We start from the raw sequence: 27,923 nt of genomic DNA on the forward strand, positions 1-27,923 counted from the left end.
AACATAAAGACAGGTAGAATTCAAGTAATTTGATTTCCAAATTTAAGTGACGAAATTGATATGAAATATTTTAGTCATTTCTAAAACCTTTTCGTAAAATACGAAAGGGATAAACATCCTAGATCCCTTGCTTTATAAAAAAAATAGGCTGATTTTTATCGCGCAAAAGTGACTAAAGCCCTCAAAATCCTAGCTAAAACCCTGGGTTAAAGTACGGCCTTATAAACTTATAGACTTATAAAACAAAATATAGGTGTGCGCAGCTAAACACTTAACACGAACATATATGAATTTATACGGGTTTCATAATAATACATTTACGTCCCCTAAATGGAGGTATAAAAACAGGGAAATTTGTTTGAAATGAGGAAAAAAAGGTTAAAATATGCGAAAAATACACTGACTACCAACCAATCATTGTGCCATTAATACAAACATGACAAATTAATAGTGTCCTTAAAGTAAAAGCAAGGTGGCACTTGTTTAAAACTTATTTTCAAAGTTTAGAAAATAAACATTTTGATGGTTGTCTGGTAATCTAAAACAAAATTTCAAATGAACAACGAATGCTTGTTGCAGTGAAGCTATAACATGGCTTCGACAAGTTATTGTCAGTATGAAAAATAAAGCAATATTTTGGTCAGCAACCAAGTTGTTTACCATCGTAATCCGCCATCTTCCAAATATCCAGCGACACTATTCAGCAGCAAATTAAATACTTTCACTCTTTGAGGCTTATATAATTCATTTGTTGAAACTTAAAAACAGAATATTTTACTTCGAATTTAGCTATTCGAAAATCAAAAATTGAAAACTGTATTGATTTTAATTATATATTTTTGCCTCGGAAATAATAGAGTTGTCTGCAACTTCCATCCTGAAAAATTATGATAAATTTTCAGGACGAAACCAGAAGCTTACTTTATATCGAAATCTATCTATATTTACCAATCCAGGTATTAATGCTTTTCACGTTGATGTTTGTTTAACAATTAAGAGATGCATTAATGACACATGCCTGGTTTTTTAAAAATTTATTTCAACAAATTATATTTGTTATGTTTTGTAGGGCACTACAGCCTACACCATACTACACTGATTTGTTACTTTTTTGCCGGTTTTACTATCCATGGGAAACCCTAATACCCCAGTCACACTGGTCCACTATCTCACCACGCTCATCACGATCTAAAATAAATTCAAATTAAGGTGAGGTCATGGTATAAGGCATGAAAATGTAGATTTTCGTTGTTATTACGATGCTACTACGTCCTCATTACGATTCTACAATGAGCCTGCTACAATTATACAACATTCCTACCTTGCTTAATTTTCTTAGTTCCATTTAGCCCCAGTTTGGTACAGGCAGAGTTGGTTAGTCTGAGTTCTCCATTTAAGCCAGAGTTTGTTCTAGGCAGAGTTAGTTAGTCTGAGTTTGCTATAACCAGAGTTTATTTTATGCAAGCTAGTTTGTCTGAGTTTGCTTAAGCCATGTTAGCCTGAATCTGTTGTAGGCAGAGTTAGAAAATCTTGAGTTCACTATATAGCCTGAGTATGTTTTACTTTGAGGCAGAGTTAGTGTCTGTGTTCACTATAGTCTGAGTTTATTTTAGATGGAGTTGTCAAGAACCAGCCATCAAAAGTAGATTCATCTTTTAAAACAAATGAAATAAGCAAATACCATAACAAACAATACATGGTCTTGAAAGTATGACTTGGTTTATGTACAAAATGTTTTATGTCTATACAAATATCCTCCTATGGCTTTCTAAATCATGTGAAACTCAATAAAAAACGTACTACTACTTACTTATTTATAATATTAGCAATGTGCAGAGTAATCTTCTGTATGCATTTATTTCTTTTTTTCTTTTTGTAGTGTGTCTACCTGTTCTAAAAAATGGAATTTGGAGAATTTATTAAGACCCCTACAGTAAAGAATGTCTGTATAAAACGTCCTTTTACTAAAGCAGTTACTGTTTCTTTTTGTATCACAGGGCATCATGTAATTCAGTCCTCTAGATCAGAAAATCATGAGGAATTGTGGGTATGTTGTACACACTGAGTATATGTACCTCACACACAGAACCCAGACTACACATGCTACATTAACCACATCCATGGAACTCATTAAAAAAGAAGATACGAAAGAGAGACAAATATCAATACATGTTCTGATGTTGTCTAATTTGCAATTATGCTAAGATGTCTTCTTCTATATAACATGTACTGTGTTGATTTAAATTCTAATTCCAAATAGAAAATTTGTATTTTGAACTAGGTTACCCATTTTAAATACTAGTAATGTGGAATCATTCCTGTTGTAACAATACAGAGAAAAAACGATCCTGTCAAGTGTCAACAGTCAAGGGGAAAATATATACTGATTTTCAAAAAGCAGATTTTAATACCTGTTTTGTTTTTTGTCGACAACATCAGCAATATATTAGTTAATGTTTTACAGTTTTAGCATTTTCACATCTCATTTCCATGGAGATAATTTTACCCCCATCAGTCATGGTCTGTTGACTTTTAAACTTTTGATTACTAGTATAAATGTACTTGATATGTATTGCATTGGTTTGTGATTAGGTAAGTTTATGCGGAACAACTTTTGATAAGCATTGGCACATCTCAGTTCCATGGAGATTATTTGGCTCAGCTTCCTCAGTACACAAAGAAAATGGGAGAGAAACCTGTTCCATGTTGGTAAGTAGTTCAAAAGAAAAAGGGGAGAAATCTGTCTCATGTTGGTAAGTAGTACACAAAGAAAAGGGGAGAAAAATCTGTCTCATGTTGGTAGGAAGTACACAAGGAAAAGGGGAGAGAAATCTGTCTCATGTTGGTAAGTAGTACACAAAGAAAAGGGGAGAGAAACCTGTCTCATGTTGGTAAGTGGTACACAAGGAAAAGGGGAGAGAAATCTGTCTCATGTTGGTAAGTAGTACACAAGGAAAAGGGGAGATAAATCTGTCTCATGATGGTAAGCTGTACACAAGGAAAAGGGGAGAGAAATTAGTAGTTTTGTTAAACAGGTTTTATTGTCCTAAGTCAGGAGCCTCTGGCCTTTGTTAGTCTTGTATTATTTTTAATTTTAGTTTCTTGTGTATAACTTGGAGTTTAGTATGACGTCCATTATCACTGAACTAGTATATATAATAATATATTTGTTTAGGGGACAGCTGAAGGACGCGCTCTGGTTGCAGGAATTTCTCGCTGCATTGAAGACCTATTGGTGACCTTCTGCTGTTGTCTGTTCTATGGTCGGTTGTTGTCTCTTTGACACATTCCCCATTTCCATTCTCAATTGTATTTATTGCTATGGTTCTTCTTTTTATTTTTTCCTAATTACCTATTTGGTAATTTTAGAATGAGTGCAAAGCATATACACACAAGCATAGTTCCCAGAATACTTTATTTATAGATGATATTAGCCTGAAGTATCCATTTTTCTATCGAGCTGGATTTGAGCCATTAGAGGACGGCTGGCAGACATTTTTACCAGAGAATGAATACACTAGGTTTACAGATTGCTCTGAGGAATGGAGACTTAGTTATGTGAACAAAGATTATAAGGTAAGTTACTGAAGGGTGAATAAGTGAACAAATTGTGACATATTTCAGGTGCTTCTTTTAAGCTCTCAGGACACTTACCCAAAAAGATAAATATCATTTGGCAGCTATTGTCATGTCCATGCATTCTTTTCAAATTTTGTTATTCTCTGAAACTACAAGGCTAAATTAAACTGAATTTAGTAAGAAGTATTTTTAAGGCAAGCCCAATTTGATGAAAAACTTGTTTACCAAAGGTAAGTTTTTTTTCTCAAGAAATTAGTATGGAGATGTTTACTGTATTTTTATATTTTATTTTACTGATATATATTCATATATTTAATTGATGTTATAGGTTTGTGCATCCTATCCCCATGCAGTGATTGTACCTAAATCTATAGATGATGAAACAGTTATAAAGGCTTCCCAGTTCAGACAAAACGGCAGGTTCCCTGTTCTCAGTTATTATCACAGACAGACAAAGGTACCAGTATAAAAAAAATCTCTATTCATACAGAATAGTGAATTTACTTTAGGTTAAGATAATATCTAGTTCAGCTGATTATTGCTCTATTTGTTCAGATATGATTCCAAAGAAAAAAATCCCTGAAAATTGACAATTGGTTTAATGTAAGGGAAGTGAAACTTTTCCCAAGAATCAGTTAACCATTTATTATTTTACAAAGTGAACTGTCCCATTGAACACATACAATAGCTGCTGTACTCTGTGAAGTTAGATTAACCATTATGGGATTTTTTTTCTTAAAAAAAAACAATTAATTATTTATTTGATTAATTTGGCTGTACAAATATCAACTCTTAGTTATAAAAACATGAAAACAATATTGAAAAATGTAAATTTAAATGGCCAGGTGAACACCAACTGAATTTTTGGAAAGGTTCAGGTTATTTGTGATTAACATTACTTCATACTGTGAATGTACACTTCTAAATAAAAATTAATTTGATCTTTTTCTTTTTTTGCTACTGTCGGAGTGATAAATTGAGGTTCTTCAAATTTATGACCATGATTAATTAATATTTGTTATTCCTTCTTCCAGGCTGTGATGATGAGGTGTAGTCAACCATTGACAGGAATGAACAACAAAAGATGTAAAGAAGATGAAAGAATGGTCAATTCTGTAATGGGGCGGGGCAACAAAGGTTATATCATAGACACAAGGTCACCTTCTGCTGCTGAATCAGCACAAAATAAAGGTATGGTAAAATCTGTAATTGGGCGGGTCAACTTAGTTAATATTATAGACACAAAGCAGCTCATTTTGAAGCAGAGTTTATAAGTTATATCTGAGAAAATGTCCTATAAAGACACTCTCACTCTGAGTTACCACAGTTGAGATATTTTCCTAATACAAGGGAGATAACCCAAATTGAACCATGTTACATTGCTTACTTTAAATACATTTTAAGCTGCTACAGAAATTTTTATTATGTGATTATGTGCATTTGTTTTTTGTCACGGATATATCATTGATTTTTTTATGCCCCACCTAGGAACATTATGTTTTTCGGTATGTGGATCCCTTCGTTCTTCTGTCTGTCTGTTTGTTCGTCTGTCCCGCTTCAGGTTAATTTTTTTGGTACAGGTAGTTTATGCTGAAGTTGAAAAGTTCAATCAATTTGAAATATAATACACATGTTCCCTATGACAATCTTTCTAATTTCAACGCCAAATTAAAGTTTTGACCTCAATTTCAACTAAACATAGTAAATGATAGTGAGAGTGGGGCATCCATGAACTATGGACTCATTCTTGTTTATTTTATTTTCTCTTAATTCTAAGTCAATTCTGAGAGATGGTAATGCTTTAATTTTTGTAGAAAATGGATTAGAAACTGTCATATCTTCATTGAACTCTGTTACATATAATAAATTTCATACTAAATGGATTTCTTTTGTAGGTGGAGGTTATGAACCTGAAGTATATTATCCACAGTGGAGACGGATACATCAGTCAGTGGATAGGAGACAAGCTTTCCATGACTCACTCATCAAATTGATGGAATGTACGTTTATTTTACGTCAATACTAATTTATACAGAACTTTTCAAGTTTCCTGCTCATTGTTCCTACCACGTAAAACATATAAAATTATATTCAAAATTGATTTGCTATGACAAAAATTATTTTGTTGATCATTTGTGTGTAAATTTGAATAAAAAATATTTTGAATTATAAATATATATAAATTTTAATTTTGAGAATGGTAGTTTAAGTGCACAGATTTCAACAAAAAGTGATTTATAGCTGTGTTTTAAAATTGCTTCCCCATTGTGTGGTACCCTTGCATACATGTCAGATGTTTAGTTTGTAATGTTTCAATTTCAGCATCCCTTGACAACACCAGTAGTATGGATAAATGGTTATCAAAGTTAGAATCCAGTAACTGGTTATCACATGTCAAAGATATACTAACATGTGCTTGTACTGTAGCACAGTGTATAGATTCTGAAGGTATGATTGTAATGTGTGCTTGTACCGTAGCACAGAGTATAGATTCTGAAGGTATGATTCTAATGTGTGCTTGTACTGTAGCGCAGTGTATAGATTCTGAAGGTATGATTCTAATGTGTACTTGTACCATTTGGGGAAGGGGAAATATGAAATTTTGGGGAGGGACAATGTTTTCTCATTTCAGATTTCAGATATAAAAAAGATTTTTTTTTCAAATATTATTATTTTTGCAAAATTAAGAAAGGGGGAGGGGGGGGGGGGTTAAAAGATTTCTTTTATGTGTGCGGAGGGTGGGTCAATATGCAAGAGCATAATGTATTGCACAAAAGCATAAATTGAATATAAATTCAAATTATATTACCAATTATAAGTTCTTTGACTACAGTTCTTCTGTGTCAGAAACCTATTTGTGTCAAATATTTATATACAATCCAAATTCAGACCTGTATCAAGCGCGAATATTGTGTCCATTTATGCCTAAACTGTTCAGGGTTGGACCTTTGCATTTATAACCAGCTGCACTCAGGGAAGCAATAAATTGTTGGATTCTTACAGGGCTTCAATATTGGTCCATGGATCTGAGGGATTTGATACAACACAGGATTACCTCGCCTGTGCTTGTCCATCATTTATAATTCTCAACTCCTAGGAGTCGAGATTAAGAATTAAACGATGGACAGTTAGTGCGTTGAATTTTTCTTGCTACCTGATTGGAAGATATTACGAGACGTGAATAATCAAAGTTTATTGATTGGTTAGGACAATCCAAACCTAGTAAATGTCCTTCAATCCCGTAGAGTATCGGATTTGTCCTCTCTATTTTAGCAATTAGATTTTACACAGGTAACTTTTATCTATAAATAGTCGAATCTTCTGGAATAAACAACAACATTAAACAATATAGTACTACTTCATAATGTGTGACCTCACGTGTGTGGTAAAATTTGTTGATTGATGCAAGTGGCTATTATAGTAAATGAATTAATCTACAAAGCGAGAGCACTTTCCATTTCCATCAGCTAAGAGTGGAATAGCCTTTTTGAAAGGCTAACGCTTGTTGAATTATTGTTGTTGTATTTTACAGGGCTTCAGTATTGGTCCATGGATCTGAGGGATTTGATACAACACAGGATTATCTCCCCTGTGCTAGTCCATCATTTATAATTGAGTTTTTGTTGTTGTCTTTTTACAGGGGCTTCAGTATTGGTCCATGGATCTGAGGGATTTGATACAACATAGGATTACCTCCCCTGTGCTAGTCCATCACTCTATAATTGAGTTATTGTTGTTGTATTTTTACAGGGGCTTCAGTATTGGTCCATGGATCTGAGGGATTTGATACAACATAGGATTACCTCCCCTGTGCTAGTCCATCATTTATAATTGAGTTTTTGTTGTTATATTTTTACAGGGGCTTCAGTGTTGGTCCATGGATCTGAGGGATTTGATACAACATAGGATTACCTCCCCTGTGCTAGTCCATCATTTATAATTGAGTTTTTGTTGTTATATTTTTACAGGGGCTTCAGTGTTGGTCCATGGATCTGAGGGATTTGATCCAACACAGGATTACCTCCCCTGTGCTAGTCCATCACTCTATAATTGAGTTATTGTTGTTGTATTTTACAGGGGCTTCAGTATTGGTCCATGGATCTGAGGGATTTGATACAACTTTACAGGTTACCTCCCCTGTGCTAGTCCATCACTCTATAATTGAGTTATTGTTGTTGTATTTTACAGGGGCTTCAGTATTGGTCCATGGATCTGAGGGATTTGATACAACTTTACAGGTTACCTCCCCTGTGCTAGTCCATCACTCTATAATTGAGTTATTGTTGTTGTATTTTACAGGGGCTTCAGTATTGGTTCATGGATCTGAGGGATTTGATACAACACAGGATTACCTCCCCTGTGCTAGTCCATCACTCTATAATCGAGTTATTGTTGTTGTATTTTACAGGGGCTTCAGTATTGGTCCATGGATCTGAGGGATTTGATACAACACAGGATTACCTCCCCTGTGATAGTCCATCACTCTATAATTGAGTTATTGTTGTTGTATTTTACAGGGGCTTCAGTATTGGTCCATGGATCTGAGGGATTTGATACAACACAGGATTACCTCCCCTGTGCTAGTCAATCACACTATAATTGAGTTTTTGTTGTTGTCTTTTTACAGGGGCTTCAGTGTTGGTCCATGGATCTGAGGGATTTGATACAACATAGGATTACCTCCCCTGTGCTAGTCCATCATTTATAATTGAGTTTTTGTTGTATTTTACAGGGGCTTCAGTGTTGGTCCATGGATCTGAGGGATTTGATACAACATAGGATTACCTCCCCTGTGCTAGTCCATCATTTATAATTGAGTTTTTGTTGTATTTTACAGGGGCTTCAGTGTTGGTCCATGGATCTGAGGGATTTGATACAACACAGGATTACCTCCCCTGTGCTAGTCCATCATTTATAATTGAGTTTTTGTTGTATTTTACAGGGGCTTCAGTATTGGTCCGTGGATCTGAGGGATTTGATACAACACAGGATTACCTCCCCTGTGCTAGTCCATCATTTATTATTGAGTTATTGTTGTATTTTACAGGGGCTTCAGTGTTGGTCCATGGATCTGAGGGATTTGATACAACACAGGATTACCTCCCCTGTGCTCGTCCATCATTTATTATTGAGTTATTGTTGTATTTTACAGGGGCTTCAGTATTGGTCCATGGATCTGAGGGATTTGATACAACACAGGATTACCTCCCCTGTGCTAGTCCATCACTCTATAATTGAGTTATTGTTGTTGTATTTTACAGGGGCTTCAGTATTGGTCCATGGATCTGAGGGATTTGATACAACACAGGATTACCTCCCCTGTGCTAGTCCATCACTCTATAATTGAGTTATTGTTGTTGTATTTTACAGGGGCTTCAGTGTTGGTCCATGGATCTGAGGGATTTGATACAACATAGGATTACCTCCCCTGTGCTAGTCCATCACTCTATAATTGAGTTATTGTTGTTGTATTTTACAGGGGCTTCAGTATTGGTCCATGGATCTGAGGGATTTGATACAACTTTACAGGTTATCTCCCTTGTACAACTTATATTGGACCATGACTGTAGGACCATTAATGGGTAAACAACTTTAGATTATTTGGTCTATTCAAGCAGTTATTACCAATATTGAAAAAATAAACTGCATTCAAGGATGTACTTAGGTGAGGTTAGGTAAAATTTGATAAATTAAGAAGTTAAAATTTATACTATAAGCTGGTAGAGCATCAATTATGGATAAAAATAAGCTAAAATATTGATAGGTCATGGACCTCCTTTTGGAGATATTTGAGATTTAAAAAAGGGCGGGAAAAGACTGACTCAGACTTTTACCTTATATTTGCATTGGTATTATTGGGTCTCATTACAAAATAAAGAAAATTAAGAATCTTCTAAAATTTTGTTAAATGACCTTTCATGAGGTGGTTAATCTTATATGAAAAAATAAATGGGTGTTATGGGGCAAAATATTTTACATTGTGTTGTATGGAAAAACACCAAGGAGTCCGAACATTTGACACGAATTCCAAAACCTCACCTAAGTACATCTTTTTAAATATGACTTAATGCAAATATTTGTTTAATTTTTAATGTCAGGTGACATTGTTCTTTAAATTTATAAAAAGAAAATCAGTTTCCTGAATGAAAGAAGAAGCTACAATGTCACACAACCAACATTTTATTTTATATATAGACCTGCCATTTGACATGTTCATTTGCTCCATAATTTTAAACCTTTTATTGGTGGGCATGAATGGTTAAATTAGAATATTTGTTTGATGACCTTTGACCAAATTTGGTCCTAATCGTATTTATTTATAAATTTGTAGCCTAGATTACAAGGTGGACATCAATTTACTGACCTTTGACCCAAGTTGGTCCAAATCGTATTTATATATAGATTTGAAGTCTAGATTACAAGGTGGACGTCCATTTACTGACCATTGACCTAAGTTGGTCCTAATCTTATTTATTCTTTTTAGATTTGAAGCCTTAGTAGAACGTGAATGGTTACAAGGAGGACATCCATTTGCTGACCGCTGTTCCAAATCGGCATTTGCCATTACTAAACAGAGAAGTGAATCTCCTATTTTTCTTCTCTTTTTAGATTGTGTCTGGCAAGTTAGTATGTTCATAGTTTTCTCAATAAATTAAGATTCCATGGCACATCTAGCAAATACTATAAATTATTTTGAATTTAAATATTTCATGGCACAAAGCAAGGACTAATTTTTAGCTCACCTGGCCCGAAGGGCCAAGTGAGCTTTTCTCATCACTTTGCGTCCGGCGTCCGTCGTCGTCGTCCGTCGTCGTCCGTCGTCGTCCGTCGTTAACTTTTACAAAAATCTTCTCCTCTGAAACTACTGGGCCAAATTTAACCAAACTTGGCCACAATCATCATTGGGGTATCTAGTTTAAAAATTGTGTCCGGTAACCCCGCCAACTAACCAAGATGGCCGCCATGGCTATAAATAGAACATAGGGGTAAAATGCAGTTTTTGGCTTATAACTCAAAAACCAAAGCATTTAGGGCAAATCTGACATGGGGTAATATTGTTAATCAGTTGAAGATCTATCTGCCCTGAAATTTTCAGATGAATCTGACATTCTGTTGTTAGGTTGCTGCCCCTGAATTGGTAATTTTAAGGAAATTTTGTTGTTTTTGGTTATTATCTTGAATATTATTTCAGATAGAGATAAACTGTAAAAGGCAATAATGTTCAGCAAAGTAAGATCTACAAATAAGTCAACATGACCAAAATGATCAGTTGACTACTTTAGGAGTTATTGCCCTTTATAGTCAATTTTTAACCATTTTTTGTAAATCTTAGTAATCTTTTAGAAAAATCTTCTCCTCTGAAACTGCTGGGCCAAATTATTTGAAACTTGGCCACAATCATCATTGGGGTATCTAGTTTAAAAATTGTGTCCGGTTACCCCGCCAACTAACCAAGATGGCCGCCATGGCTATAAATAGAACATAGGGGTAAAATGCAGTTTTTGGCTTATAACTCAAAAACCAAAGCATTTAGAGCAAATCTGACATTGGGTAAAATTGTTAATCAGGTGAAGATCTATCTGCCCTTAAATTTTCAGATGAATTGGACAACCTGTTTTGGGGTTGCGGCCCCTGAATTGGTAATTTGAAGGAAATTTTGCTGTTTTTGGTTATTATATTGAATATTATTATAGATATAGGTAAACTGTAAACAGCAATAATGTTCAGCAAGGTCAGATTTACAAATAAGTCAACATGACCAAAATGGTCAGTTGACCTCTTTAGGAGTTATTGCCCTTTAAAGTCAATTTTTAACCATTTTTTCGTAAATTTTATATATCTTTTACTAAAATCTTCTTCTCTGAAACTGCTGTGCCAAATTGATCCAAACTTGGCCACAATCATCTTTGGGGTTTCTTGTTTAAAAAATGTGTGGCGTGACCTGGCCAACAAACCAAGATGGCCGCCACGGCTAAAAATAGAACATAGGGGTAAAATGCAGTTTTTGGTTTATAACTCAAAAACCAAATAATTTAGAGAAAATCTGACATGAAGTAAAATTGTTAATCAGGTCAAGATCTATCTGCCCTGAAATTTTCAGATGAATTGGACAACCTGTTTTTTGGGTTGCGGCCCCTGAATTGGTAATTTTAAGGAAATTTTGCTGTTTTTGGTTATTATATTGAATATTATTATAGATATAAGTCTGTAAACAGCAATAATGTTCAGCAAAGTAAGATCTACAAATAAGTCAACATGAACGAAATGGTCAATTGACTCCTGTAGGAGTTATTGACCTTTGTAGTCAATTTTCAATCTGCTTCCTTTGTTTAATATTCACATAGACCAAGGTGAGCGACACAGGCTCTTTAGAGCCTCTAGTTTTCAAATCAACCACTTATAATGATGGAAAATAGTGTTATGAAACTCTATTAGCATTTGCACATTTCGTTTCCATGGTTAACTGAATATAATAAAATCACATATATGGTTTTTAGTTTAGTTTATAGATATTTGATAAATGCAATTTTTTTGGCATTTATCCTTCATATAAATTTAAACCTTAAGTTCCATTGACTTTGAATGCCTTGCAGAGCATGTTAAAGTATTGCCATTTTAATTTCAATATTTGCTTTATACATTTACAATATATTAAAATAACAGAAAGACTAGACATAAATTCTGAATCAACAGTTTATTATTTTATAAAATTTAGAATGGAAATGGGAAATGTGTCAAAGAGACAACAACCGACCAAAAAGTAGAAAACAGCTGTAATCCATCAATAGGTCATCAACACAGCAAGAAAATCCCACACTCTGAGACATGCTTAATCTGGCCCCTAAACATAAAATGTGTACTAGTTGAACTAGTTCAGTCATGATGGATGTCATACTAAACTCTGAAATACATAAATAAACTTAAATTTAAAATCATACATGAAGAAGAAAGGCCAGAGGCTGCTGTCTAGGGACAGTCTAAAAAAAAATGCAGCGTGTTAAATATGTTTATTACAGGCTACTCAACAAAGAGTTTTATTCCTTCTTGGACACATAAACTATTTATCAATGAAACATTCTTTATTGTTTTCCTAAATACTCCGAGACAGACCTGTTACACTGGCATGTACATATATATATTATAACATTGGTTGCAATTAATTACATTTAACACAAAATATCCAAGTTGAAAATTGCGACATATTTTTGTCAGGAACTGCAATACAATGATTTCTGAAGTGTGGTTTCTGGGTTTATATGATTCAGCTATACAGTATGATGCTTTTTCAGAATCATCACTCAACAACTTCCTGTTTTCTGTCAAGTATTTGGGTGGGGGTATCATCAGTGAGCAGTAGCTTCCAGTTTCACTTATTAAAGTGTTGTTTTCATTGTAGATATGGCAACAGTTTCCTTGTTCATTTGAGTTCAATGAAGAGTTTCTTATCCTGCTGTTTGAACACACTTACTCTTCACAATTTGGTTAGTATTATAATAATAATAATTAGAAAACAGAAGCTGGCTACTACTTAATATTGTTTAGATTTAGAGCTACAATTTGTTGTTGAAGAAAGAGATAAACAATGTTACATTGACATTTGTCTTGAGGTAAATCATCCGGCATGTTGATTTTTAATCACAGGTCATAAGGCATGTTAATCTTTAATCGGAGGTCATAAGGCATGTTAACCTTTAGTGAGTGGTCATCAGACATGGTAACCATTTGAAAGAGGTTAGTTTGATACCATATGTCAACCATTTATACCCTTTGTCGACCATATATACTATGTCTCACCCTTAAACACCAGGTGTCATCAAAATATACCATTTATCAACCAGGTGTCAGTCATTTATAACATATGTCAACCAGGTGTCATCAAAATAGAATATTTGTCAACCAGGTGTCATCAAAATAGAATATTTTTCAACCAGGTGTCATCAAAGTAGAATATTTGTCAACCAGGTGTCATCAAAATAGAATATTTGTCAACCAGGTGTCGTCAAAATATAATATTTGTCAACCAGGTGTCGTCAAAACGTCAACCAGGTGTCGTCAAAACAGAATATATATGTCAACCAGGTATCATCAAAATAGAAAATTTGTCAACCAGGTGTCGTCAAAATAGAATATTTGTCAACCAGGTGTTGTCTAGGTAGAATATATGTCATCCAGGTGTCATCAAAATAAAATATTTGTCAACCAGGTGTCATCAAAATAGACCATTTGTCAACAAGTTGTCATCAAAATTGACCATATGTCAACCAGATGTCAACTGAATAGACCATTTGTCAACCAGGTGTCATCAAAATAGACCATTTGTCAACCAGGTGTCATCAAAATAGAATATATGTCAACCAAGTGTCATCAAAATAGACCATTTGTCAACAAGGTGTCATCAAAATTGACCATATGTCAACCAGATGTCAACTAAATAGACCATTTGTCAACCAGGTGTCATCAAAATAGACCATTTGTCAACCAGGTGTCATCAAAATAGACCATTTGTCAACCAGGTGTCATAAAAAAATACCATTTGTCAACCAGGTGTCATCAAAATAGACCATTTGTCAACCAGGTGTCATAAAAAAATACCATTTGTCAACCAGGTGTCATCAAAATAGAATATTTTTCAACCAGGTGTCATCAAAGTAGAATATTTGTCAACCAGGTGTCATCAAAATAGAATATTTGTCAACCAGGTGTCGTCAAAATAGAATATTTGTCAACCAGGTGTCGTCAAAACGTCAACCAGGTGTCGTCAAAACAGAATATATATGTCAACCAGGTATCATCAAAATAGAAAATTTGTCAACCAGGTGTCGTCAAAATAGAATATTTGTCAACCAGGTGTTGTCTAGGTAGAATATATGTCAACCAGGTGTCATCAAAATAAAATATTTGTCAACCAGGTGTCATCAAAATAGACCATTTGTCAACAAGTTGTCATCAAAATTGACCATATGTCAACCAGATGTCAACTGAATAGACCATTTGTCAACCAGGTGTCATCAAAATAGACCATTTGTCAACCAGGTGTCATCAAAATAGAATATATGTCAACCAGGTGTCATCAAAATAGACCATTTGTCAACAAGGTGTCATCAAAATTGACCATATGTCAACCAGATGTCAACTAAATAGACCATTTGTCAACCAGGTGTCATCAAAATAGACCATTTGTCAACCAGGTGTCATCAAAATAGACCATTTGTCAACCAGGTGTCATAAAAAAATACCATTTGTCAACCAGGTGTCATCAAAATAGACCATTTGTCAACCAGGTGTCATAAAAAAATACCATTTGTCAACCAGGTGTCATCAAAATAGACAATTTGTCAACCAGGTGTCATAAAAAAATACCATTTGTCAACCAGGTGTCATCAAAATATACCATTTGTCAACCAGGTGTCATCAAAATAGACCATATGTCAACCAGGTGTCATAAAAAAATACCATTTGTCAAATAGGTGTCATCAAAATAGACCATTTGTCAACAAGGTGTCATCAAAATAGACCATTTGTCAACCAGGTGTCATAAAAAAATGCCATTTGTCAAATAGGTGTCATCAAAATAGACCATTTGTCAACCAGGTGTCATCAAAATAGACTATTTGTCAACAAGGTGTGATCAAAATAGACCATTTGTCAAACAGGTGTCATCAAAATAGACCATTTGTCAACCAGGTGTCATAAAAAAATACCATTTGTCAACCAGGTGTCATCAAAATAGACCATTTGTCAACCAGGTGTCATAAAAAAATACCATTTGTCAACCAGGTGTCATCTAAATAGACCATTTGTCAACCAGGTGTCATCAAAATAGACCATATGTCAACAAGGTGTCATTAAAAAATACCATTTGTCAAATAGGTGTCATCAAAATAGGCCATATGTCAACCAGGTGTCATAAAAATAGACCATTTGTCAACCAGGTGTCATAAAAAAATACCATTTGTCAAATAGGTGTCATCAAAATAGACCATATGTCAACCAGGTGTCATAAAAAAATACCATTTGTCTACCAGGTGTCATCAAAATAGACCATTTGTCAACAAGTTGTCATCAAAATAGACCATATTTCAACCAGGTGTCATAAAAATAGGCCATATGTCAACCAGGTGTCATAAAAATAGATCATTTGTCAACAATGTGTCATCAAAATTGACCATATGTCAACCAGGTGTCAACTAAATAGATCATTTGTCAATCAGGTGTCATTAAAATTGACCATATGTCAACCAGGTGTCATCAAAACAGACCATATGTCAACCAGGTGTCATCAAAATAGACCATTTGTCAACAAGGTGTCATTGAAATAGATCATTTGTCAAATAGTAGTCACCAAAATAGACAATTTGTCAACAAGGTGTCATTAAAATATATCATTTTAAAAAAATAAATCAGTCAACTATATAACATTTATGTCACACAAGTGTCAGCCATTTATGACATGCGTCAACCAGTTTGTTTGTTCCTGAGTTTATGGTTAAAGGAACATGTCCCTGAGTTTATGGTTAAAGGAACATGTCCCTAAGTTTATGGTTAAAGGAAGATGTCCCTGATTTATGGTTAAAGAAACATGTCCCTGAGTTTATGGTTAAAGGAACATGTCCCCGAGTTTATGGTTAAAGGAACATGTCCCCAAGTTTATGGTTAAAGGAACAGTATTTTTGTGCTTGTTGTTATTGGATATTTTGTTTTAATTTTAGGTACATTCCTGTGCAATAATGAGAAAGAAAGAAAAGAGTGTAAATTGTCCTCAAGAACAGTCTCTTTATGGTAATTGAAAAAAAATATCAATTAAATTATCATTTATTTAGAAAAAAAATCCCCAATAAAATCTACATCTATCTTGTTTCTAGTCATCATTTGTAGTTGCTACATTCTAAAAACAGATCCTGACCCATATTTGGTGATGACTACATATGCATTATAGTTTAAAATTTTGGCAAACTGAATCTAAAATGTAAATTAAGAAACTATCATTTTATGATCTTTTAGTTGGATTGTTTTTTTGAAATTGTAAATTATATACCTACCATTCCCCCCCTCTTTTTCTTTGAAGTGCAATTTTGGTATACCATTTTTAGCATCACTGTGCCAATAGCCTTGTCAAAAACTGCTTGAAAATGAAGATTACACATGAGATACATGTACATGTTTTACTTGTTTGCTGTAAAATTGTTTGAGCACTGAATTGTTGATTAAACTTATACTTTTAGAACTCTTTAGTTGGAATACTTGGATTTAAGAATGGTCTTGGTATCATATTTTAATCTTTAACTTTATTTACAGGACATATTTAGCAAGACCAGAAGTTTTACAGAAGTATCTTAATCCTATGTATGATCCTAATCCACGAGTTATATGGCCCTCTGTAGCTCCACAAAGTTTGGTATGTAATATAGAGAATAATACATGGCAAAATCCGTATCATATGTCGTATCATCCCGAGACATCAATATCAGCCCAAGGGCCTTAGGCCCGAGGGATGATATTGGTCGAGGGTGATACGGCATGTGATACAGATTTTGCCATGTATAATACACTTTATCATATATTTCAACAGAAGAGTATTATATAATATGAACTGTTTTCTGATCCATAGCACTGGGTAACCTTCAGTTCTACTTTTGTCTTGTTTCAAAGGCCTTAAAAGAACTGCTCAATTACTTATCCAAAACACCTTACAATTTGCGTGATATTGTTTTAAAAAAAAAATTTGGTTATTATTGTATTTATTTGTATGTTTTGTACTTTTTATAGTTGCATTTAGTGTTAAAAAAATATGAAAACTTGACGGTCGTGATGTCACATGCCAAATAATGACGTCATTCCAAAAATTGACGAATTTTGAGGAAATTTTTATTGAGCAAAAAAAAATAAAACTGACTTTATGTAAAAAAAAAAAAAATTAAAAAAAAATGTAGGGGTGTGATAAAGGGTAGGGGTGCGATAAAGGGTATGCGATAAACGGTAGGGATGTGATAAAGGGTATGCAATAAAGGGTGCGCATCAAAGTTGCACGATATGGATTAAACAGCAGGCTATGTATCACATATGCAAAACCACTGTATTTACTACTAAACATATGATAAATAACATTTCTCTTTTAATTTAATTAACCATATACTTATATCATAGCTGACAGTCAGAGATATAACTCTGTAGGGCTATTACAGAAAATAACTTACATGTGTTATTATAGATACTTTTCTTTAAATTTTCTAAACCTGTAATAACATATGTTTGTTATTTGTGAAATCATTTAATCTATAGTGGACTCTAGGGAACTCTTGAGACTTTGCGCAGAAACTAAATGCATAGCCTTGACAGTGGGAAAGCCAGTGACATTGAAGAGCTACTTCCGGTAGTCCCGCGGGAAAGGGGACATAATCTAAAAATTTTGAGGTGGCGCTGTAACCAGCGTGTAAACAAAAACGTAGCCTGTGCTTCAGACAATAAATCTATTAAAACAACTTATCATCCATCAGTATTTGAGTTTAATTTTTCCTTAGAATAGATTTTGTCACACGACTGCCAAATTCGGTATTCAAATAAGTGCTCCGTTATTGAAATATGATAATCCAAAAGACTACCTCCGTTGATTTCCAAAAAAACGCGGGTAATCCCCATGACTACAAACAACTGACACAAATGCATCCTAAAGCTTTTCATTGGTCGAGATATAAATAAATGTGACCTTGAAACATATGGGCACATGACTATGTACAGGATTCCCCGTCACTCTGAGTCTTGTTTACATAATAAATACTTCAACCGGAGGTCAAAATTCAACATTTTTCAGACGTTTTGGGAGTTATTTCGGTGCAAAATCAAGCAAATTATGTCATATTTTACAGATTTTAAGCACAAAATTGATTGAGACAACGAAGGGTGATGATGTTTTCAGGATTTTAAATATATTTTTCTTAAAACGTTGAGTGGTTGAAGGCTTTACAACGTCATTTGCTGATGTTTACAATTTGCTCAAACTCCTCGTATCACATTTTCTGTAGTTATTTAATTATGCTGCTGATGTATAACAGATTTATGGGCGAGATTTATGTAGTACATTGATACTGGTTTAATCTATGAACGAATTTGTCCATATAAATAACTTCCATTGTCTGGAAGTAGACCTACCCCCCTTTTTTCAACAAAAAAAAATTCAGTTAGTCAAAAGTTGTTGTCTGAATAAGCATGCAAAAGTGCAAAGTGTAAGCACTCAGCTAGTCTTTGTTTTAAGCCAATTTTTAGGGTAATGGTTACAGTCATTCTTTGATTCTGTAAATTATTATAAATCTGAAATGTTTCAACTTGTCAATTTTAAAAAGTACATGTACCAATCAACAAGAATTGCCTGCCTAAACACTCACACATGTTTATAAATGTCTGTCCTTATTATGCGTATCAAGCAACCTGATGTACACTGTGACTAACTATTCATGTTTGAGTGTTTCTGGGCCCTGGGGCATATTTAACTCTTGAGAACTTGAGATTAACATTCAATAGGAATGCCCAATGCCTAGTACATCAAATTCTTAATACATGTTAGAGCTACATGTATATGACCATTTAAAGCATTAACTAAATGCTATATAACTTCCAAGGTCTGGTATATGAATGTCTTACTCTGATTTTGGTGATCCTGTTTTGTTGCATTGATATAACTGCTTGACCCATATTTTTATTTTACACCAGTTTACAAGAAAACAAATCTTGGACACAGGATCTATTCTTTATTAAGAATCATACCATTCCTATATCTGTGTGCTGATTTTTCTGCAATAGAATACCTTTTCACACATTTTACTCCATTCTAAAAGCACACAATTGCAATAATTTGCAAAATCATGTGTTTACATATCTAGGAAAAGGGTACATAGATATCTCATTCATAATACTACACAAGGAGCAGGATCTGCTTATTCTTCCAGAGCACATGAGATCAATTATATGTTGTGGGTTCAAGTTGATCAGTTTTCTTTTTTCTAATTTGTATATTAGTTTAAACTTTTCATCAAAAAGTCTGAAAAAAGAGATATGTATCTACTGAAAATGATTTATTTAGGTGCAGGGGTTGCCACACTTTGAAATCTACATGGAAGCAAAACAGTGAAAAGTCATGTCATGATAGGCTACTTGAGAGACCTCACTATGTCTAGGAGAAGTGAACAATTCTAGAAACTTTCCATTTAAGTCATTCAAACCTTATAAAGAATAAAAGACCATCATTTTGACTTTTTATATCTTTTTTTTTTCTTATGTCTCAAATACTACAGTACATACATGTATATTTCTGATACCAGTGACCGATCCAGAACTTTTTCTATTTTTTTGGGGGTGGGGGGTGGGGGGGGGGTAAGGGGTTGCTGCTGCTGACTAACTTAGGAGGGACCCGCTCCAGTGATTCCCTATTTAATCAACCAATTTTTTCCTATGAAAGGGGGGCCCTATGAGAATGCTAGCTTTGCATCAATGAATCTCAGGTTTTTCAATGACATTAAGTAATATTGTATTGCAACAATATAGTGTCTCATGTACATTTACCCCACGTTATCAATATAAAATGGTGGAGTGTTTCACATTGTATGTATATTTGAAAATATAAAAATGTTTAGAAATAAAAGTTTATTAAATGATGAATAAATACAAAGTCATAAAAAAAATGTTTAAATGAAAAATATGTAAAAAGTATTTTAAACATTTAAGGAGAACTATTGTTAAAATTAAAAAGTTTTTTAAAGTAAAATCAATTCAAATAGTCCTCTGTCCCATACATGTAAATCCTCAATATAGAAATCCTGCTCTTCTTATTCCTATTGTTATCTGAAAATATATAATTTATGCAGATGATATTATCAAATGAATATAATTGCAAACTTCTCTAGATTTTCTATATGATCGGTAAATTATAATATATCTTTTAATTGTCTAATGACAAAAACATGATCTTTTGAGGTCCCAATTAAAAAAAAAATGTTGAAAGGAAATACTGGAATCCGAAGAATCAATCTCGAAATCCTGAGCTATAAAATTACCAAATCCAGACGTCCCGAAAAAGGTTCTCTAGAAAAGGTAATACTTATACACACCAACAGATGTTTGGAAAAAATTTCTACTTATAAATTCATTTACTTAGTATTTAAAATTCATCACCATAATAACATATCAACCTTTTTAAAAGATATAAATAATGTTTTAATAAAGTATAACGTAATATGCAACATTAAATTATCTTACAGGGATCTGTTATTCAAAAGATAACTTTTCATTCAATCATTCATATCTTTAATTCTTCATACCAGTAATTGATAATAAATGTATCCAACGCCAATAAAACCTGGCCACAACACCAAGCCAATACTGAAGGTGGCAATAAAATTCAACAATAAATCACATAATTTTTTTTTAGCATGGAAGGAGGGACAGAATTTATACTTTCCTACTGGTGAATATTTCATATACCTGAAACCTTTTAAAAGATATTTTACATGCCCATATGCACTATTCAGCAAAAATAATAGTACTGTTGTTCACATAGACAAGGGTCTGGATGGGGTTTTCTGCATTTCTTTATCATTTAATCTTTTAGGTCATTGGTCTCTATTTTTTTTATACTTTTTGTCCATAATTTCTCTTTCCTCAATATATAAATTAGCACATCAATACTGTAAATTCAGAAATTATTGCGAGGTTTTTATTATTGCGAAAAAAATGCGACAGAGTTGTAAACGCAATAATTAAAACTTGCATTTTGTAATATTTTAACTGAATTAAGCATGACTTTTCTCAAAATCGTAAAAATTAAAATTGCATTCAAGTTTAAGATGACAAAATCGCAATAATAAGTGCACGCAATAATTTCTGAATATACAGTAGTTCAAAATGATTATGTCCAGACCTAAGGCTTGCTGCTAAGAATATTAATATTTTTTTCTGGGATGCATAGGAAGTCGTCCCAGAAAAAAAGTAGTTTTGTCAGACTTCATCATAATTTGGACTGGCATGTCATATGCTCTATTTTTTACTTATTTTATGGTAAATTTTCTCTATTCTTGTTCCTATCTAGAAATAATTCTCTAATTCTTTATACGTTTTAATAATCATATTTCCCAGTAACAGATCCAGGGATAGGTTCCAGGGATTGGAATCTCCCTTTTTAGCTCACCTGACCTGAAAGGTCAAGTGAGCTTTTCTCATCACTTGGCGTCCGTCGTCCGTCGTCCTGCGTCCGTCGTCCCGCGTCCGTCGTCCGTCGTCCGTAAACTTTTACAAAAATCTTCTCCTCTGAAACTACTGGGCCAAATTTAACCAAACTTGGCCACAATCATCCTTGGGGTATCTAGTTTAAAAAATGTGTCCGGTGACCTGGTCATCTAACCAAGATGGCCGCCATGGCTAAAAATAGAACATAGGGGTAAAATACAGTTTTTGGCTTAGAACTCAAAAACCAAAGCATTTAGAGCAATTTGTCAAAGGGTAAAATTGTTGTTCAGGTCAAGATCTATCTGCCTTAAAATTTTCAGATGAATATGACAACTTGTTGTTGGGTTGCTGCCCTGAATTGGTTATTTTAAGGAAATTTTGTCATATTTGGTTATTATCTTGAATACTATTATAGATAGAGATAAACTGTAAACAGCAATAATGTTCAGCAAAGAAAGACCAACAAATAAGTCAACATGACCGAAATTGTCAGTCAACCCCTTAAGGAGTTATTGCCCTTTATAGTCAATTTTTAACCACTATTCGTCATTTTTTGTAACTTGTACAAAAATCTTCTCCTCTGAAACTACTGGGCCAAATTAAACCAAACTTGGTTACAATCATCCTTGGGGTATCTAGTTTAAAAAATGTGTCCGATGACCCCGCCTACCAAACAAAATGGCCGACATGGCTAAAATTAGAACATGGTGGTAAAATGCAGTTTTTTATTTATATATTTGAAACTAAGACATTTAGGGTAAATCTTACAAGATGTAAATGTCCATCAGAAAAAGATCTATTCCCTCACAAATTTACAGATGAATCTGACAACTCGTTGTTGGGTTGCTGCTCAAAAATTGGTACTTTTAAGGAAATTTTGCAGTTTTTTGTTATTATCTTGAATACTATTATAAATAGAGATAAACTGTAAACAGCAATAATGTTCAGCAAAATAAGATCTACAAATAAGTCAGCATGATCAAAATTGTGAGAGGACCCCTTAAGGAGTTATTGCCCTTTATAGTCAATATTGAACAACTTTTCGTCATTTTTGTAACTTGTACAAAAATTTCTTTTCTAAAACTATGGGCCATTTTTAACCAAACTTGGCCACAATCATAACTAGGGTATCTATTAAAAAAGTGTCTAATGACCCAACCTCCCAACCAAGATGACCGACATCAGTAAATACAGTAACAGGTGAGCGACACAGGCTCTTGAGAGCCTCTAGTTGGGGATGATCAATGCATTTGAATGGGGACATATAGTTGGAACCCCCCTTTGTCCTGGGGTAGTTATTTTTTTCATATATTTTTATTTTGTTTGTTTTTAGCTCACCTGGCCCGAAGGGCCAAGTGAGCTTTTCTCATCACTTTGCGTCCGGCGTCCGGCGTCGTCGTCCGTCGTCGTCCGTCGTCGTCCGTCGTCGTCCGTCGTTAACTTTTACAAAAATCTTCTCCTCTGAAACTACTGGGCCAAATTTAACCAAACTTGGCCACAATCATCATTGGGGTATCTAGTTTAAAAATTGTGTCCGGTGACCCCGCCAACTAACCAAGATGGCCGCCATGGCTATAAATAGAACATAGGGGTAAAATGCAGTTTTTGGCTTATAACTCAAAAACCAAAGCATTTAGGGCAAATCTGACATGGGGTAATATTGTTAATCAGGTGAAGATCTATCTGCCCTGAAATTTTCAGATGAATCTGACATTCTGTTGTTAGGTTGCTGCCCCTGAATTGGTAATTTTAAGGAAATTTTGTTGTTTTTGGTTATTATCTTGAATATTATTTCAGATAGAGATAAACTGTAAAAGGCAATAATGTTCAGCAAAGTAAGATCTACAAATAAGTCAACATGACCAAAATGATCAGTTGACCACTTTAGGAGTTATTGCCCTTTATAGTCAATTTTTAACCATTTTTCGTAAATCTTAGTAATCTTTTAGAAAAATCTTCTCCTCTGAAACTGCTGGGCCAAATTATTTGAAACTTGGCCACAATCATCATTGGGGTATCTAGTTTAAAAATTGTGTCCGGTGACCCCGCCAACTAACCAAGATGGCCGCCATGGCTATAAATAGAACATAGGGGTAAAATGCAGTTTTTGGCTTATAACTCAAAAACCAAAGCATTTAGAGCAAATCTGACATTGGGTAAAATTGTTAATCAGGTGAAGATCTATCTGCCCTGAAATTTTCAGATGAATTGGACAACCTGTTTTGGGGTTGCGGCCCCTGAATTGGTAATTTGAAGGAAATTTTGCTGTTTTTGGTTATTATATTGAATATTATTATAGATATAGGTAAACTGTAAACAGCAATAATGTTCAGCAAGGTCAGATTTACAAATAAGTCAACATGACCAAAATGGTCAGTTGACCTCTTTAGGAGTTATTGCCCTTTAAAGTCAATTTTTAACCATTTTTTCGTAAATTTTATATATCTTTTACTAAAATCTTCTTCTCTGAAACTGCTGTGCCAAATTGATCCAAACTTGGCCACAATCATCTTTGGGGTTTCTTGTTTAAAAAATGTGTGGCGTGACCTGGCTATCAAACCAAGATGGCCGCCACGGCTAAAAATAGAACATAGGGGTAAAATGCAGTTTTTGGCTTATAACTCAAAAACCAAATAATTTAGAGAAAATCTGACATGAAGTAAAATTGTTAATCAGGTCAAGATCTATCTGCCCTGAAATTTTCAGAATTGGACAACCTGTTTTTTGGGTTGCGGCCCCTGAATTGGTAATTTTAAGGAAATTTTGCTGTTTTTGGTTATTATATTGAATATTATTATAGATATAGGTAAACTGTAAACAGCAATAATGTTCAGCAAAGTAAGATCTACAAATAAGTCAACATGAACGAAATGGTCAATTGACTCCTGTAGGAGTTATTGACCTTTGTAGTCAATTTTCAATCTGCTTCCTTTGTTTAATATTCACATAGACTAAGGTGAGCGACACAGGCTCTTTAGAGCCTCTAGTTTGTGTTTTTTGTCACACTTTTTGGGTTCAAAAATAAAAAATTTCACCTTTTTACTATTCGAGACAACCAAACAAATCAGCACATATGCATTACACAACTGCAAAACTTTAATTAAAATTTAAATGCTAACATTGACCTGCCAAAATATGAAGTTTTATTCAAATTGAAGTCTCACGCTGGAAAAGGGGCGTTTATTTACATGTGGTCTACGGAAATTTAATGGATTTAAGAATCGAAAAGAGGCAAACATGTAGCCATAACCCGATCAGATCAATAAATTATGTTATGGATAGTATTAATATCTTTCTACTAACCATTAAAAGTAATAATACTAGGATTTCGTGAGCTCAGAAACCTTAATCTGTTGAAAAATGGCGTCGATTTGTGTGCTTCCTTTTCGCAGCCCCAGTTACAATTTGACACGGGGTGATGGGTATTTATGCAAATATTTAGGGACTCCTATCATCATAGATACTATTTTTGGTCATTTTATATTTAAATAGCCAATAGGATGCAAATGTGTCAGTTATTTTCAGAAGGGGAAAACACCCGCCATATTTTTATCTCCCAAATTAACAACGTCACTTGCCACTTTCAGATGTTCGTTTCTTGTAAAATAAAATCTTCTAAGAAGAAAAAATAGCATGGTCACCTGTAAAACTTACCTATATAACTTATTGATGATGAAATGACACAAGTTTAATTGTCTTTAATGATAAATTTCTCGAAAAATCACACGTACACGATGTAAACAAATTGCCGCGATGGCGCGATACTGTCGCCCTCTTTGAAAAATCGAGATTGTCGCCCTTGATTTTCTGGCCTTTACGTCATATGGAAGGAGGCGCAGAATCGATCCGTGGCTTTCCCACTGTGATAATTAATTTTTAAATTGAATTAATACATTTTCGATTAACCATGGTTAATCAAGGAGACAAGGCTATTTAGGAATTAGCTTAGCTGTGATAACAAGGCTTAGTTATTAAAGGAATGTAACTTATTATATAAGACACTTGGGAATTACTGAGAAACTTGCGCAGAACCTCATTACATGCTCTGGTCATTATTTCTTACAATAAATTTAAATACATTGTAATTAAGCATGATTTATGTTTGAGCAAATGCTTTGAAGTGATATAGAGAATCCATGATAACACCCTTTAGTTATTACAAGCATATATTTTCTGTAATAACATATAGGTGTGCTATTCAAAATTGGAATACTATGAAATGTTATATCTATCAATAGTTAAGTATACATAAAGACAATAGTAGTATCAATAGAACTTGTATACATTTTAACTAAACTTATGATGTATATTGTCCCTTTGAAACATATAACATACATATGTTATCACAGTTCTATGATTTTTTAGTCCACAATAACAAATGTATGTTATTTTCCTGTAATAACCCTATAGAGTTATATCCCTGACTGGCTGAAGTACCCTGAAAAGTAGGTTTTTTATGCTCCACCTAGCGGCATTATATTTTTCAGTTTGTGCGTGCATTTGTCTGTCTTTTTGTCCAGAACCTCATGTTAAAGTTTTTGGTCAAGATAGTTGATGAAGTTGAAGTCCAATTAACTTGAAACTTAGTTCACATATTTCCTATGCTTTGATCTGTCTAATCTTAATGCCAAAAAGTTTTTCCCCAAATTTTGAAGTCCACTGAAGTAGTTTGGGTGGGGCATCTGTATTCTATGGCCACATTCTTGTTTGTAATATTACTTACTTCTTTACCTGTCGTAAGTGTATTTAATTGTACATCCTCACACACTTTTATCTGATCTCTGTCTATTCAAGATATTGAGTTATTAATGTTTTTGAAGGTGTTGTGGTCTGGGTTATACCAGAGATCTATAATTGACCAATCAAAACAGAAGGAGGCTTGGCAGGAAGTCAGTAAAATTAGAGAGTATGACAAAGAATTAAGGTCAAAGGTCACCAAACTCAGAAGGTAACCATACTTACTTTCTACATGATACTACAACAAAGTGATACTTATTAAATAGATATAGGAAGATGCGGTATGAGTGCCAATTAGACAACTCTTCATTCATGTAACAATTTATAAAAGTAAACCATTATAGGTAAAAGCTAAAACTCATATTTGCCTCATTTTGTTATGTGAAAAATTCAAAATTTTTATACCAATCAACCATTAAACAAGATAACCACTGACTAATACGATGGAAGATTTTGGAATGCATAGGATAATGTTTATAGTAGATCACCCAACCATCTTCAAATATGTCTGCTTCAAAGGGGAAAATATCTATATAAGAGCTAAAAATAAGTTCTTGTTATCTCCATTCTGATGAAAATGACAGAAACCAACATCAAATCTAAAATCTGTCATAGGTCGTCTGCGCTTGCATTTTCCTAGCATCAATTGTGAATTGACACCATGAAAATTGGTAACATATCCAATCAAAATGAACAATGTTGAAATGCATTAAAATGATTAATTGATATTTGGTTGATTGTAATTGCTGATAATTTCTGAATGCTGTTATTTTATTTCAGACAACTGGCTTCATTAGAAAGAGAAGCACTAGGAGTTGGACTGATTCTCCCCTCAGAACTTGGTGTGGATTGTATACCAGAATGAGGTCAATATTAAGAACAAACTTTGCTGGACTGATTCTTCCCTCAGAGCTTGGTGTTGATTGTATACCAGAATGAGGTCAATATTCAGGACATACTTCACTGGACTAATTTATGAAAATTGTATAGTCTGTAACTTACTGATGTATCTTCAGATTTTAAATACCAGGGTAGAGACTTTCATGTTCCATTTTGTCGTAAGGATGTACTTAGGTGAAATTAAAAAAATGTAGAATTTAAAATTGATACTATAAGTTGGAAGAGTATTAGATAAGGAACAAAATAAGCTAAACATATTGATAGGTTATGGAGCTCCTTTTCAAGAAATTGAATTTAAAAAAAAAATTGCAAGAAAAGGCTGACTAAGACTTTGATATTTTTGCATTGGTATTATTTGTTGGGTCTCGAAAGAACATAAATCTAAAATATTGGTGAAGGACTATTAAAGTCTTATATGAACTTTACAATTGGTGTTATGTAGCAAAATAATTTATCCTGTGTTGAAGGAAAAAAACATCAAATTATCGTTTTAC

General features: G+C 33.8%; 1 protein-coding gene across 1 annotated transcript; it reads left to right on the forward strand.

Moving 5' to 3' along the window:
* Nucleotides 1-1,900: 1,900 nt before the first annotated feature.
* LOC134702155 (myotubularin-related protein 9-like) lies at nucleotides 1,901-27,888 on the forward strand. Its single transcript, XM_063563239.1, has 14 exons — nucleotides 1,901-2,047; nucleotides 2,593-2,709; nucleotides 3,370-3,576; nucleotides 3,908-4,036; nucleotides 4,614-4,770; nucleotides 5,475-5,579; nucleotides 5,902-6,027; nucleotides 9,059-9,161; nucleotides 10,064-10,202; nucleotides 12,977-13,061; nucleotides 16,290-16,359; nucleotides 16,876-16,975; nucleotides 26,613-26,740; nucleotides 27,310-27,888. The coding sequence occupies exons 1-14, from the start codon at nucleotides 1,901-1,903 to the stop codon at nucleotides 27,392-27,394; spliced, it is 1,698 nt and encodes a 565-aa protein (XP_063419309.1). The 3' UTR covers nucleotides 27,395-27,888.
* Nucleotides 27,889-27,923: the final 35 nt, after the last annotated feature.

This window comes from Mytilus trossulus, unplaced genomic scaffold (assembly GCF_036588685.1).
Source record: "Mytilus trossulus isolate FHL-02 unplaced genomic scaffold, PNRI_Mtr1.1.1.hap1 h1tg000406l__unscaffolded, whole genome shotgun sequence".
NCBI lineage: Eukaryota > Metazoa > Mollusca > Bivalvia > Mytilida > Mytilidae > Mytilus > Mytilus trossulus.

Coding starts and splice junctions, on each gene's coding strand:
- LOC134702155 (XM_063563239.1), top strand. CDS start 1,901: ATGGAATTTGGAGAATTTATTAAGACCCCTACAGTAAAGAATGTCTGT. Junction 3,577..3,907: donor ATGTGAACAAAGATTATAAG/GTAAGTTACTGA, acceptor TTGATGTTATAG/GTTTGTGCATCCTATCCCCA. Junction 4,771..5,474: donor TGAATCAGCACAAAATAAAG/GTATGGTAAAAT, acceptor TTTCTTTTGTAG/GTGGAGGTTATGAACCTGAA.